This window comes from Heteronotia binoei, chromosome 4, assembly GCF_032191835.1.
Source record: "Heteronotia binoei isolate CCM8104 ecotype False Entrance Well chromosome 4, APGP_CSIRO_Hbin_v1, whole genome shotgun sequence".
Taxonomy (NCBI): domain Eukaryota; kingdom Metazoa; phylum Chordata; class Lepidosauria; order Squamata; family Gekkonidae; genus Heteronotia; species Heteronotia binoei.
In genome coordinates this window covers 138,827,040-138,841,995 of record NC_083226.1, presented here as the reverse complement: position 1 = coordinate 138,841,995, position 14,956 = coordinate 138,827,040, and the positions used below count along the sequence as shown (strand labels likewise).

Sequence of the window (14,956 nt, the reverse complement as noted above, 5' to 3'; positions counted from 1 at the left end):
GTGCTATAATATCTTTTTTGAGGCGTGATGACCAGAATTGCACAGAGTACTCCAAATGAGGCCACAGCATCGTTTTACACAGGGGCATTATGACACTGGCTGATTTGTTTTCAATTCCCTTCCTAATAATTCCCAGCACAGCGTTGGCCTTTTTTATTGCTGTCACACACTGTCTTGACATTTTCAGTGAGTTATCTACCACGTTCCCAAGATCTCTCTCTTGGTCAGTCTCCTCCAGTTCACACCCCATCAACTTGTATTTATAGTTAGGATTTTTGGTCCCAATGTGTACCTTGCACTTGGCCATATTGAACCTCATTTGCCATGTTGATGCCCACTCACCCAACCTCAACAGATCCCTTTGGAGTGCCTCACAATCCTCTCTGGTTCTCACCATCCTGAACAATTTAGTGTCATCCACAAACTTAGCCACTTCACTGCTTACTCCCAACTCCAAATCATTAATGAATAAGTTAAAAAGCATTGGACCTAGTACTGAGCCCTGCAGCACCCCACTACATACCACCCTCCACTGAGAAAATTGCCCATTTATACTCACTCTCTGTTTCCTATTAATTAGCCAGTTTTTGATCCACAAGAGGACTTGTCCTTTTACCCCATGACTCTTAAGCTTACTTAGGAGCCTTTGATGAGGAACTTTATCAAAAGCTTTCTGGAAGTCAAGAAGTCAACATCTATTGCAGGGGTGTCGAACTCATTTGTTATGAGGGCCGGATCTGACATAAATGAGACCTTGTTGGGCTGAGTTATGTGTATCATAAAATGTAATGCCAGGCAGTGGACATATAAACTTTAAAAAGGGCAAAGACACACAATTAAAGAGGGTTTTTTTGCTTAAAATAAAACATGCTTAAAATATTAGCCCACTTGCAATATTTTGTTTTACAATCTCTGATACTGGACATTGTAAATAGATCCCTCTCAGAGGGGCGTTTTCCAACACCTCTTAAAGAGGCTATGGTCCGTCCTCTCTTGAAAAAGATTACAGCAGATCCGGCCGAATTGGCAGATTATCGGCCGTTCTCAAATTTACCATTTTTGGGTAAAATTATTGAGAGGGCAGTAGCTTTACAACTGCAGAGTTTTCTGGATGATGCTTCCATCTTAGATCCTCACCAGTCTGGCTTCCGCCCGGGTCATGGGACAGAGACAGTGCTGGTTGCTTTGGTAGATGATCTCCAGAGGCATCTGGATCGAGGTGGCGTGGTGGTGCTGATGTTGTTAGAACTGTTGGCTGCGTTCGACACAGACGACCATCGGTTACTGACCTGTCGCCTCGCCAACGCAGGGATTTGGGGGTTGGCCTTACAGTGGCTTTCCTCCTTCCTTGATGGATGAGGACAAAAGATGGCAATTGGGGGAGAACTGTCCCAGAGGCACTCACTAGATTGTGGGGTGCCGCAAGGGGCAGTGCTCTCTCCGATGTTATTTAACATCTACATGCACCCCCTTGCCCAGAGGTATGGGCTTGGGTGTCACCAATATGCAGATGACACCCAGCTGTATCTACTAATGGACCATCGGCCTGACTGGACCTAGCGTTGCAAGCCGTGGCAGGTTGGCTCAGGCTGAGTAGGTTGAAGATGAATCTAACGAAGACAGAGGTCCTTTGCTTGGATCGTGGCGTTCTAGGAAGAGAAATCCCCCTTCCGGTTTTTGACGGTGCGCCACTGAAAGCAGCACACAGGGTCAAAAGCTTGGGGGTTCTACTGGAGCCTTCCTTGTCAATGGAGGCTCAGATAGCGACCACTACCAAATCCGCGTTTTTCCATCTTAGACGGGGGAGGCAGATGGCCCCCTTCCTGCAGCGTCATGACTTAGCAACAGTGATCCATGCAATGGTCACCTCAAGACTGGATTACTGTAATGCCCTCTACATGGGGCTGCCTTTGTGCCAAGCCTGGAAGCTGCAGCTGGTGCAGAATGCGGCGGCTAGGCTGTTATTAGGGCTCCCAAAGTGGGAGCACATACAGCCGGGGCTGCGTATGTGCACTGGCTGCCAGTTGTATACCGGGTTCGTTACAAAGTGCTGGTCGTTACCTTTAAAGCCCTATATGGTCAAAGGCCTGCCTACCTTAGGGACCGTCTCTCCCCATATGTGCCCCAGAGAGTACTGAGATCAGGAGGAAAGAATTGGTTGACAATCCCTGGGCCGAAGGAGGCCAAATTGAAGAGCACATGTGAACGGGCCTTTTCGATCGTAACTCCAGACTGGTGGAACCAACTACCGGATGAAGTGCAGGCCCTGCGGAGTCTTGACCAATTCCATAGGGCCTGCAAGACTACTTTTTTCAAATGGCCTTTGGTTAAATATAGACTTAATGTAGACCTGCTGGAGACATAATCTATTATATCCAGCCACCAAATCTACCGAGGAAAATATCTGATATGTAGACATAATCTACTATATTCAACCACCAAACCTACTGAGGGAAATATCTGATATGTAGCACCACAAATGTTAATTTTAATTATAAATGATGGTTTTAATTATGATGGTTTTATTTAATGAACTATGTGCTGTATTGTACTGAGGTTTTTATATTGCAAATTGTAATTTTTATATGTTGTAAGCCGCCCTGAGCCTGCTTCGGCAGGGAGGGCGGGATATAAATAAAATATATTATTATTATTATTATTATTATTATTATTATTATTATTATTATAAATGTCACCTCTTGCTATGAATTATTGCAACAAAAACTGCAGACAATGTCTGTGCTGTACCAGTCTTGAATATGTGCTGTTCAGGTGTGCACATCTGTAAGTTGCAAACCGACTTTTGATTCATTGACATTCATTACAGACATCTCATGGTCAATGCTTTGAGCCAAAGACCCAGAGGAACATGAAGCAGCTGGGCATTGGGAGCTTTTGTACAGAAGTTGATTCAAGTACTAGTCAAGAACGTGTGAAGGCACCATGGCACAGACTGAGGGCTATGTGCTTGTCTACAAAACTATAATTTCCCCCAGAAAAATGACTAAAAAAATACAATTTCCCCCCAAAAAACAACTACAAGAACAGAGAGGCAGCCAGGTACAGTGGTCAGTGTCAGCTTACTATCTCGGAAGTCTAAATTCAGGACCCCCAATCAAAGGAAAATGTGAAAGAAAAAAATAAGAAAAATTTGCTGGGTAAACCTGGGGTGGAACACACTCTCAGCCTAATGCTGAAATTTCTCTTTTAAATAGTTCACATGCTTTCCTATTGAGAAAGACTGGAGGGCATGAGTACAGTGAAAAAGAGGAGGGGAACCCAGTTACAAGCCCAACAAAACTCTCTCTCTCTCTCTGTAGCAGGGCAAAAAGCTCATACCTTCACTAAAACGTTGCTAGTCTTAAAAGCATTCTTTGTAGCTCTCCTGATGGTGGGGAATGGGCAAAGGAAGCTCTGGCTCTTTCTTTCCTTCCCCAGGGCAGGAGGAGGGGGAGGATCCTCAGCCATTTATTAGAAGGAAGAGAGGCTTGTCTCAGTAGCTCTGCAGAGTGATTAATTGAGCCTGGCAAACTTATTCACCCAGCAGAGCTATAGAGCCAAGTTCCCTCATTGGCTGAGGTTGCTCCTCCCTCCTCCTCCCTTTAGGAAAAGGGAAGGGGGAGAGGGAAAGGTTGCTTTGCTGCTCTAGCCTGTCGGGGGAGAAACACAAAATGCCAATCGAAAAAAACCGGCAAGGGAAAACGAAGCCAATGACAGCCAGTTGCTGGAGGGCCTGATTGGAGCCCTCCGCGGGCCGCATGTTTGACACCCCTTGTCTATTGGCCGTTTGTTCACCTTTGACCACATGTTTGTTCACCCCCTCAAAGAACTCTAACAGGATAGTGAGACAAGATCTTCCCTTACAGAACCGATGCTAAGTCTTCCTCAATTTTTATTCATCAATGTGCCTACTAATTCTCTCTTTAATAACAGTCTCCACTAACTTTCCCGGTATTGAAGTAAGACTGACTGGCCTATAATTTCCCAGTCTCCTCCAGAACCCTTTTTAAAGATGGGAGTGACATTAGCTACCTTCCAGACCTCAGGAACAGAGGCAGATTTTAATGAAAGATTACATATTTTTTTCAGGAGATCCACAATTTCACCTTTGAGTTCTTTCAGAACTCTTGGATGTATACCATCTGGGAATGGTGACTTATCAGTTTTTAAATTGTCTATCAGTCATAGGACATCCTCTCTCATCACCTCAATCCAACTCAGGTCTTTCAACACCCCTCCTGAAATCAGTGGTTCTGGAGTGGGCAAACACTTCTCATCTTCCACAATGAAGATGGAGACAAAAAATGCAATTGATTTTTCAGCCATTTCCCTATCATCCTTCAGTAATTCTTTTACCCCTTCGTCATCCAGGGGCCCCACTGCCTCCCTGGCTGGTTTCCTGCTTCTAATGTATTTGAAGAAATTTTTATCGTTGGTCTTTGTTTTTTGCAATATGCTCCTCATAGTCCCTGATCACAGACTTGCATTTTATTTGCCACAGCCTGTGTTCCCTTTATTAACCTCACTTGGACTAGCTTTCCACCATTTAAAGGAATCCTTCTTACCTTTTACAGCTTCCATTACTTTGTTTGTTAACCATGCAGGTCTTTTCCTTTACCTATTTGTGCCTCTCCTGACTTGTGGTATATATTTTATCTGACCTTCTAGGATCGTAGTTTTAAATAGTCTCCAAGCTTCCCCAAGGGTTTTGACCCTATTTACCTTTCTTTTCAGTTTCCTCATCTCAGAGGTTACCCCTTTTAAAGTTAAAAGTGGTTGTGTTGGTCTTTTTGGGCAACTCTATTTATACAAATGGTGAACTCAATAACATTATGGTCACTGTTCCCAAGTGCTGCAATCACTTTTACATCTCTCACCAGGTCTAGGGACTTAGTACCAAGTCCAGGACTGCCTCTCCTCTGCTAAGTTCCGTAACCATCTGCTCCATAGCACAGTCATTGAGAGTGTCTTGAAATTCAATCTCTTTCTCTCAACCTGAACACATATTGACCAAATCAATGTGTAGATAGTTTTTTACATCCAGCTGCTATCTTTAATTCTTTCATCATTTTATAATCATCCTTTATCTTTTGATCCAGTGGGCAATAACAAACTCCAAGAGTTAAGCTTCCTTTTGGGCCCACTATTTAGACCCAAAACATTTCTAGAAGCGAATCTAATTCTCTAACCTTCTCAATCTTACTGGACTGTATACCCTCTCTGACATACAGAGCCACCCCACCTCCAATTCTTCCCTCCCTATCCTTCCAATATAATTTACATCCAGGAATCACCGTGTCCCACTGATTTTCCTCATTCCACCAAGTTTCTGAAATACCCACAATGTTCTGAAATGTTCTGAAATACCCACAATTTCCCCCCAACACTAAGCATTCCAACTCCCTGATTTTACCTCAGACACTTCTAGCATTTGTATATAAACATCTATAATTTCCCAGGCAAGTTAGGCTGCCTCGATACTTTGCCAGGCAGTCCATACTGCTTGTCACTGTCTCAGCAGACAACTCTATTCCATTTCCTGGCAGAAAAGTAACAACTCAAGTAACAGTTCAAGACTAACAAAAGAAAAAACATATTAAGGGCAAGCAATTAACCTGGTCATTTTCCTGATATGCTAACTTTCAACATGCAGGAAACTGCTTTGCTTTTATTTCCCAAAACCTGCCATATTGATAGAATGCCATACTTACGATAAACAAAAAATGCAATACAATACTTATCAGGAGAGTTCAGTAATCCTAGTCGTAATAGGATGCAGAGAGGTTTTTTGATTTTAAAACATAGCACTTACACAAGTATCCTCTGTGTACAGTCTGTGTAGATGTGATCCCCAACAACTGAGTAGGATTCTCATTGGTAAAAGATGTTACAACATATTATATCAGTTCTGTATTAATTACCTCTTTGCTTCCAGAGTTAAAGCAGATGCTTCTCTGTAAATCAGTTTATACCCTAGGCCCTACATATTGGAGGGACTGCTTCTCCCTATACGAATCCAAGCACAAGTTAATGTCCTCCATACCATCCTGACTGTGCCCTATATTAGGTGGTTCACTGTCATTTTTAGTGGAGATTTCTCTCTGGTCATTCACATACCATCCCAGCTTGCCTTCAGGAAAGTCTGCAAAGTAGATTTCAGCAAGCACTTGACAGTTGGGGTACTGTGAATATTATTTGGATTTTCTTGTTTCTATAGAAATATGACTGCAATTTGGTTTGATGGTGATAACTACTACACTGGATTTTACTGTAAACAGCTTGCAAACTTTTGCTATGGGCAGTCTAAATATAAATAAATAAAAGTTGCTTTACCTTTTTATTTCTGAGGTAGGCTTTCTTGGCTGAAATTCGCCCACGCCTTGCTTCTAGTTGCCGGACTTTCTGCTGCAATTTCTGTAATTCTTCTCTTTGCAAGTGTATAGATGTTGCCATATCTTCCTTTTCAAGCATGGCCTCCATACTTTCATATGTATCGTAATATACTACTTCATCTCTTTTCTCTGTTAGAAAATACTAACAATTTTAATTATTTTAAACCCACATACCTACACTCAAGCAGTGTTAATGTCAAATCTGGAGAAACTTTCAGTTGTAAAAAACAGAACAATATCTCAAAGAGAAAAGATCTAATTACTATGATATATTCTTTCTATTTCTGATTATTACCTCGTTTTTCCCCCTAAGGTCAAATCCTTTACAACCCCTTGCTCATTTTGTTATATTTTTACAAAAAAACAAAAGCTTTAATACAAGTATTTAGAAACAAACCAAAACAAAATGATAGAATAAGAAAAACAGGGTGGGAAAAGTACTGGACAGATCCAAAAGCAGCCTAAAGAGTAACAAATCCTACCCCAGGAAAGGACATGCACACACTAACACTAATCTAGTAACAAAAGGTCCATTTAAAGCTTGGATGAAGCAAAAAGTAGAAGCAAATAAGGTGAATCACACTGCAAGTGATTGAGGACAATGCCCCAGAAAAATTACTTCCCACTCAGATATGGGGAGCGCACATTCTTACGTTAATCTTGCTTAGAAGTCACGCAAAACCCCCAGGACCGGATATACATGTTTTTGATGGGGGGGCAAAATTAAAAAATGATGCCCCTTATTGGCCCATTCTATCTTATGGGCCCACAGAATAGAATGGACTCCATGCCCAATTTGGCGCCCCCCTCTGTTGGCACCCGGTGCAAGCACCCCCCTCTGCCCCCCCTAGATCTGGCCCTGATTAAAACCCACCTCATCCATCATATTGTCTTGAACTCCAGCAATCTCGTGTCTCAAATGAAAAAAAGCAAAATAATGACAAGTGCTATTGCTGGTGTGGGAAATATGCAAACCCCAAATAATCTCAATTCCCAAGCTGTAGTGTGACAATTTGTTAAAAACATAGATGTAAATGAATATATGTCACCTGAAATAAGTCTTTTGATACTTTCAAGTTGAGCAGTCAGCAGCAGTTCTTCACACTTCAAGATTTCAAACTGCACTTCATATAACTGAAGTTGCAGGTCATAATAATCAGCTTCTAGTTGGTCCAAATGTGCAATGGCTTCTGTGCCACCTTGTAAACTCTGCATCTAAGCAAGGTCATGGAAAAAACAATGATGGTTACCATCAGAACATATAAAAAGTGGAAAAAGTGGAAAACTTTTTGAGATCTCATGTTACAGGTAAAGCATGACTACATAAACAACATTCAGAGCTGAATTTTCCACCACAGAAATAAAAACCTCCATGCAAGTATTCAGACAGGTTAAAACGGATAAAAGGAAGTACTTCTTCATCCAAAGGGTGATTAACATGTGGAATTCACTGCCACAGGAGGTGGTGGTGGCCACAAGTATAGCCACCTTCAAGAGGGGTTTAGATAAAAATATGGAGCACAGGTCCATCAGTGGCTATTAGCCACAGTGTGTGTGTATATATAAAATTTTTTGCCACTGTGTGACACAGAGTGTTGGACTGGATGGGCCGTTGGCCTGATCCAACATGGCTTCTCTTATGTTCTTATGTTCTTATGCTCAAAACCATCAGATTCATCATGAACCACTAGATGTTTAACCTGGAATATACATCAGTCCATTACATTCCAGAATTCCCCTTCCCCCCCATCTTTTTAAAGGTCTGATTGGCGGAGATTTTTCTTCCTTTTAAATGCAACTTCAGTGCCAATTATTCACATGTAGACTTACAAAGAGCTACTGATATTTCTGTCTTTCTAGTTTTCTTCTTGTTTAAAAGCCCCCCCTCTCTTGCAATCTAATTCATTATTTCTTGTTCACTCTCCAGAGCCAAAACATTCTTGAGCAGATTCTTGATCAGTTCTCGTTCCCAGAATACTTTTGATTACTGCTTTTCTCTGCAGCAAAAACAGTTGTTCATTACTTTTCTTTCCTTTTTAAAGACAAAAATCCTGGAATTATGAAATTACAATAATGAAATATAAAGAAAATTAGTGAACAACTTCTTTGGCTACTATGAAGGGGAACACAGTAGTTAAAATATTCCCATTCCCTTGGGGAAATTAATTGATGGATACAAACAGTGAACAGAAATTAAGCATGAAAACCAGAAAGTTCTCACAGTTATGCTATAAAACATAAGAGGTCAAGTACCAAAATTAAAGAGACAATTTGAAGGAGAAGGAAGGCCTTTGCCAAATAGGACTTTGGATCAAACATACTTTAGGATCTTGTTCATGGGGACAAGGCATTACAGGGCTTTATTGGAAATATGGCACCATACTAAATGCCATAAGGAACTGCATTTTCAATTTAATTTGCAGATGACTGGAAAAGAGATCCTTCAGCACATTCAAAAAGTCCACTGGATGGAAGCAATACAAACCCAACTTTCCTAGAGAAATGTTTATAGATAGCATTTGTCTTACTACTTGCTATTACTAAACAAGATGGAATCTGCTAAGCCATCTGAAACCTCTCTGAACACCTAGCGCCCATGCTAAGACTGCCAATGCTGGCACATAACTGACACCAGTGCATGCATTAGTCATATTCTATGCTGACTTAGCACACAGGAAATATGTAAAAGAAAGCTACCACCAAAATGCAGAGAACAGAACAATTACACCAAAGATCACAGCAATACTGCAGTTACCCACCAATCATGGAGAAACATCTCAATGTTGCTGAAAGGACAGGCAGAGATAGCAGCAGCAATTGCTGCTTGCAGACATGACTATGTCTCTGCACCTCCAACATCAGCCTGCTACTGCCCATACACAAAACAAAAAGGAGGGAACAATGAGACCACAACATCTTCCTTCACACAGTAAAGTCAGCCAACAAATAACTAGTTGGCAGCTTAGAATAAACACACACAAGGGAGCTGTGCAGATATGGCTTCGAGCCCCCTCCTTGCAACCATGCACCCTTTTGCCAGACACACACAGAAGGAAGAAGACACAGCCTCTCTACATGACCGGCACATAGGAGCAGGCCAGGTAGGCGGCTGCTTTGGGCGCCACCTGGCAGTAGGGGCAGGTGCCCCCTCCCTGTCCCTGCTCACACCAGCTGGCTCTGCTCTGAGGCATTTGCAGCATGTCCAAATGCCTCGGAACTGAGCAAACATGCAACTCACCCCACCAAGTCCCTTCTGGATCTGGAGGGAGCTGAGCGGGACCTGCAGCATGACCTGTTTTCTCGGCTTCAATAAATTCAGACCTGCTCCGAATGCCTAAGCGCCAAGAAAACACACACCCGCCCAGCCCCTTCCAGGTCCTCTGTGCCACTTGGAGGCTGCCTTCCCTTGAGAGGGCAGCCTCTCAGCAGTACAGAGACTCCCCGCTGCCCCTTTCTCCTGCCTGGGACGTGGCTGTGTGGGGGCAAGGGTTCTTGCCTGGGGCAGCAGAACCCCTAGCGCTGGCCCTGCCTGTCCACCCACCAAACCCACATGCCATTACATTTCACTTGTCTAAATAAGGGAACACAGCATGTAATAACAATGATCAAATATCCAATGTGTATAAAAACATCTGGGGGGGAGGGGTGGGCTCCCTCTTGGGTATCCTGCCCCCCCAGGGAAAGTGTATGCACAATACATAGCCTCTCCTTTCCCGGTGTAGTGAAAGCCACGTGGTCACTGTCCGGCTATGCCTGGCAGATGGTCACTGCAATGGCCTCTCCTGCATTACTGCATCCGTGGCAACACCTTCCCGCTGGTCCCCCCTGTTTCTCACAGAGTTTGCCACGTTATTGTGCGACCGAATGTCCGGCGGTATAACCAGATGGGCAGGCTGGGCTCACCAACCTCGCCAGCCAAGAGAAGGAAAACTCTAACATCAAACCCGGGCAGATAGAGCTCGTTAATGTAACACCTACCACCTGGAGGACTTGCTGCTGGCGTCCCAACTTACTGGGCCATGGCAGATGACCCCAGGGTGAAAGGGTGGAGCCAGTACTGCGCACATTGCGCTTCACCTAAAAATTCCTCTGCGCAGGCCTGAAGGGCATATCCACATCCACAACACACAACACACCAAGTCCTGCAGCGATGGGCAAGGGGCGAAACGGCAGGTGGAAGATGCCACTGGAAGCCGCAGTCCCGATCCTGCATGTAGGCAGTTCAGGGTATTCGTCACCTGATGCTGACCCGGAGACAAAAGCATTTTTCGGCAGCACCCTGAACGACCAAGCAACCTTATCTAGGGACAGCACTGCTTGCTCCATACGGAGAGGGGCCTAGAAAAGGTGGCCTAAACAAAGCTCGTCTCCCCCCCCCCCAGTTGGCTAGCCACGGTCAACGGGCATTCTTACTTGCGGTCAAAAAATAACAACAAAGACATGCACCTGCCTCACAAAGTGTGCAAAGACTAAAGCTTGCGTGTTGGAACATCAGAACCATGCTTGACACAGTAGACAGCGGTCGCCCTGAACGACGCTCTGCTCTAGTTGCCCACGAACTTCTCAGGTTGAATATTGACATAGCAGCTCTCAGTGAGGTCCGTTTCCCTGAGGAAGGTAGTCTTCAAGAACATGGTGCTGGCTATACCCTCTACTGGTCGGGAAAGTCAAAGGCTGAGAGCCGCCTTTCTGGCGTTGGCTTCATGGTCAGGAACTCCATTGCCTCCAAACTCGAAAACCTGCCAACAGGTCACTCAGATCGCATCATGTCCATGCGCCTCCCACTTCAAAACAAGCAGCATGCAACACTCTTCAGTGTGTATGCCCAACCCTTCAAGCAGATCCTGCAGAAAAGAACAAGTTCTATGCTGATCTACGCAACCTTGTATGGAAGACCCCTACAGAGGACAAGGTGATCATCCTTGGCGACTTCAATGCCAGAGTAGGTAAAGACTCGGAAGCCTGGAAAGGAGTACTTGGCAAACACGGCATTGGCAACTTCAATGATAACGGGTGCCTCCTGCTAGAATTCTGCACGGAGCACCAGCTCACCATCACCAACACTATCTTTCAGCAGAAGAACAGCCTGAAGACAACCTGGATGCACCCACGGTCCAAGCATTGGCACCTTATTGACTACATTCTGGTGCGCAAGAGAGACATTCAAGATGTCTTACACACCCGAGTAATGCCCAGTGCGGAATGTCATATGGATCATCGTCTTGTACGCTGCAATCTTCGTCTTCACTTTAAACCCATACCCAGGAGAGGAGGTATCCCTGGGAGGAAGCTTCAGGTTGGCAGCCTTCAGTCAGCCGAAGTTAAAGCTGCCTTCCAGGCAAAACTCCAGACAAGAACTGAGGACCCCAGTTGCCCCACAGACCCTTCTCCAGAAGCACTCTGGGAACACCTAAAAACTACCATCCTGTTGATCTCTGAAGAAGTCCTCGGGTTCTCCACAAGGAAGAACAAGGACTGGTTTGACGAGAACAATCAAGAGATCCAAGAATTACTAGCGAAAAAGAGATCTGCCTACCAAGCACATCTTGCTCAGCCCTCCTGTCCCGGGAGAAAAGCAATCTTTCGCGCTGCATGTAGCAACCTCCAGCGCAAGCTTCGAGACATTCAGAACGAGTGGTGGACCAAGCTTGCAGAGAGAACCCAGCTGTGTGCAGACACTGGTGATTTAAGAGGGTTCTACGAAGCCCTGAAGGCAGTATATGGCCCATCATATCAGGCTCAGAGTCCCTTGCATAGTGCAGACGGCCAAGTGCTCCTCACAGACAAGGTATCCATACTGAACCGGTGGTCGGAGTATTTTCAGGTTCTCTTCAGTGCCAACCGCGTAGTTCAAGATTCAGCAATCCACCTCACCCCACTTCAACCAGTGAAAACAGAGTTGGATGAGATCCCCACCCTAGAAGAGACTGTTAAAGCCATCAAGCAACTGAAAAGTGGCAAGGCAGCAGGAGTTGATGGAATCCCACCAGAGATCTGGAAGCATGGGGGCACAGTACTACATAGCACACTTTACAAAGTAGTTGTCACCTGCTGGGAACAAGGCAAACTACCACAGGACTTTCGCGATGCAATCATCATCACTCTACACAAGAACAAAGGGGAAAAGTCAGACTGCTCCAACTACCGGGGGATAACCCTGCTCTCCATCGCAGGCAAAATCCTTGCCAGAATACTCCTGAACAGACTGGTGCCCACCATTGCAGAAGAACTCCTCCCAGAGAGCCAGCGTGGCTTCAGAGCTAACAGGAGCACCACCGACATGGTATTTGTTCTCAGGCAGCTCCGAGAGAAATGCAGGGAACAGAACAAGTGTCTATATGTGACTTTTGTCGACCTTACCAAAGCCTTCGATACTGTTAGCAGGAAAGGCCTGTGGCAAATCTTGGAATGTTTAGGATGTCCCCCAAGGTTCCTCAGCATGATCATCCAGCTACATGAAGACCAGCGAGGCCAAGTCAGACACTGCAACGACCTCTCGGAGCCCTTCCCAATAGGCACAGGTGTAAAGAAAGGCTGCGTTCTCGCGCCAGCTCTCTTTACGATCTTCTTTAGCATGATGCTTCAAAGAGCCGCAGTAGATCTAGATGATGACGATGGTGTCTACATCCGCTATCGCACCGATGGCAGCCTGTTCAACCTGAGGCGACTAAAGGCTCACTCCAAGACAATGGAAAAACTTATCTGAGAGCTACTGTTTGCTGATGATGCTGCACTCGTCTCCCACTCGGTATCAGCTCTGCAGCATATGACGCCCTGCTTTGCAGAGGCTGCCAAGCTATTCGGCCTAGAAGTTAGTCTGAAGAAGACAGAAGTTCTCCACCAGCCTGCACCCCAGGAAGATTATCACCCTCCCTGCATCACTGTGGGTGAATCAGTTCTGAAGACAGTCCAGCAGTTCAGCTACCTGGAGTGCATCATCTCCTCAGATGCTAAGATCGACAAGGAGATTGACAACAGGCTGGCAAAGGCAAACCGTGCATTTGGCCGACTGCACAAAAGAGTGTGGAGCAACAAGCATATGAAAAAAGGCACAAAGATCAATGTTTACAAAGCGGTTGTGATGACAACCCTCATCTACGGCTCCAAATCGTGGGTTTTATACCGTCATCACCTGCGACTCCTTGAGCGCTTTCATCAGCGCTGCCTTCGCACCATCCTCAACATCCACTGGAGTGACTTTGTGACCAACACTGAAGTCCTCAAGAGGGCGGAGGTTACAAGCATCGAGGCACTGCTGTTGAAGACGCAGCTGCGCTGGGGCAGGGCATATTTCTAGGATGGAAAACCACTGCCTTCCCAAGATTGCTCTGTATGGCGAACTTTCCACCGGCCATCGAAATAGAGGGGCACCAAAGAAGAGGTACAAGGACTCCTTGAAGAAATCCCTTGGCACCTGTCGCATCAACCATCACCAGTGGTCCGACCTAGCCTCAGATCGCAAAGCATGGAGGCATACCATCCACCAGGCTGTCTCTTCCTTTGAGAACGCACGCATAGCTGGTCTTGAGGACAAAAGGAGATTGAGGAAGAATCGCACTGCTACAGCACCAACCCCAAATCAGACTTTTTCCTGCAGCCACTGTGGCCGGATCTGCCTGTCCCGCATTGGTTTTGTCAGCCACCAGCGAGCCTGCAGCAGACGTGGACTACTGCACTCTTCTTAAATCTTCGTTCGCGAAGTCAAGCCGAGAGATAAAAACATCTTTTATATCTGATGTGGGTTTTTTGTATGTTTTTACTCAATATTTGTAATACTTGAGTAAATATTTAGTCAAAACTTGATCTTTATAAAATATTAAAGTTTGTTGGAACTCCTAATTTATTCAATAGAAACGAATAAATTTTATCACCCCACCACATAACAGAATAATCTATTACACAGTCTTTAGACATCGTTTCTTAAAGAAACACAGTATCTGTAATCCATTACATATTATTCAAACTTCATTTCTTAAAGAGCCAATATATCACAAACAACATTCATACCTAAAGTCCTTCTAGATTTCCAGAAACAACTGTTCCATAAGGTGGCATGGTCAAGGTCTAACTTTGTTGTTGCTTGATTGGATACATCTCCACGGTCTTGTCCTGTTCAGTTTCACTTGGCAGAACAAACTCTGATAGGAGTTTGTCAGGGATGCTCCAGGCTGATCCTGCCTTGAGCAGGGGATTGGACTAGATGGCATGTATGACTCCTTCCAACTCTGTGAATCTATGATTCTATAAAGAACTTCCAAGATCTCTCCCACATAAGGATTCAGATCTTGGTGAATAGATTTCATGAAGTCATTCAATTTTGCCTAGATGCTTTTTTCCAAACACAAGCCTTAAAATGATCATTTAGTATTTGTGGTCCAGCAATCTGCACCTCTCTTTACCAGCCTAGATCTAGAAAAATTCATATTTCATACTTAAAGAAAGTTAATTTAAAATTAAATATATGAGAAATATGAAACTGCTGACAATGACATTAAGGTCAAAAAATTCATTCAAGACATCAGTTTTATCAATAGAATTATCTATTATTGATATTATAACCAATA

The 14,956-nt window shown here is 44.4% G+C and overlaps 1 protein-coding gene across 1 annotated transcript in view; it reads right to left on the bottom strand.

Annotated features, from left to right (window-relative positions):
• Positions 1-14,956, bottom strand: part of JMY (junction mediating and regulatory protein, p53 cofactor) — a 76,435-nt gene that overhangs the window by 14,678 nt on the left and 46,801 nt on the right. The window contains exons 5-6 of the mRNA XM_060235857.1: positions 7,442-7,607; positions 6,334-6,521 (exon numbers count right to left, since the gene is read on the bottom strand). Coding sequence (XP_060091840.1) covers positions 6,334-6,521; positions 7,442-7,607 — 354 coding nt within the window. The remainder of the gene's footprint in view (positions 1-6,333; positions 6,522-7,441; positions 7,608-14,956) is intronic.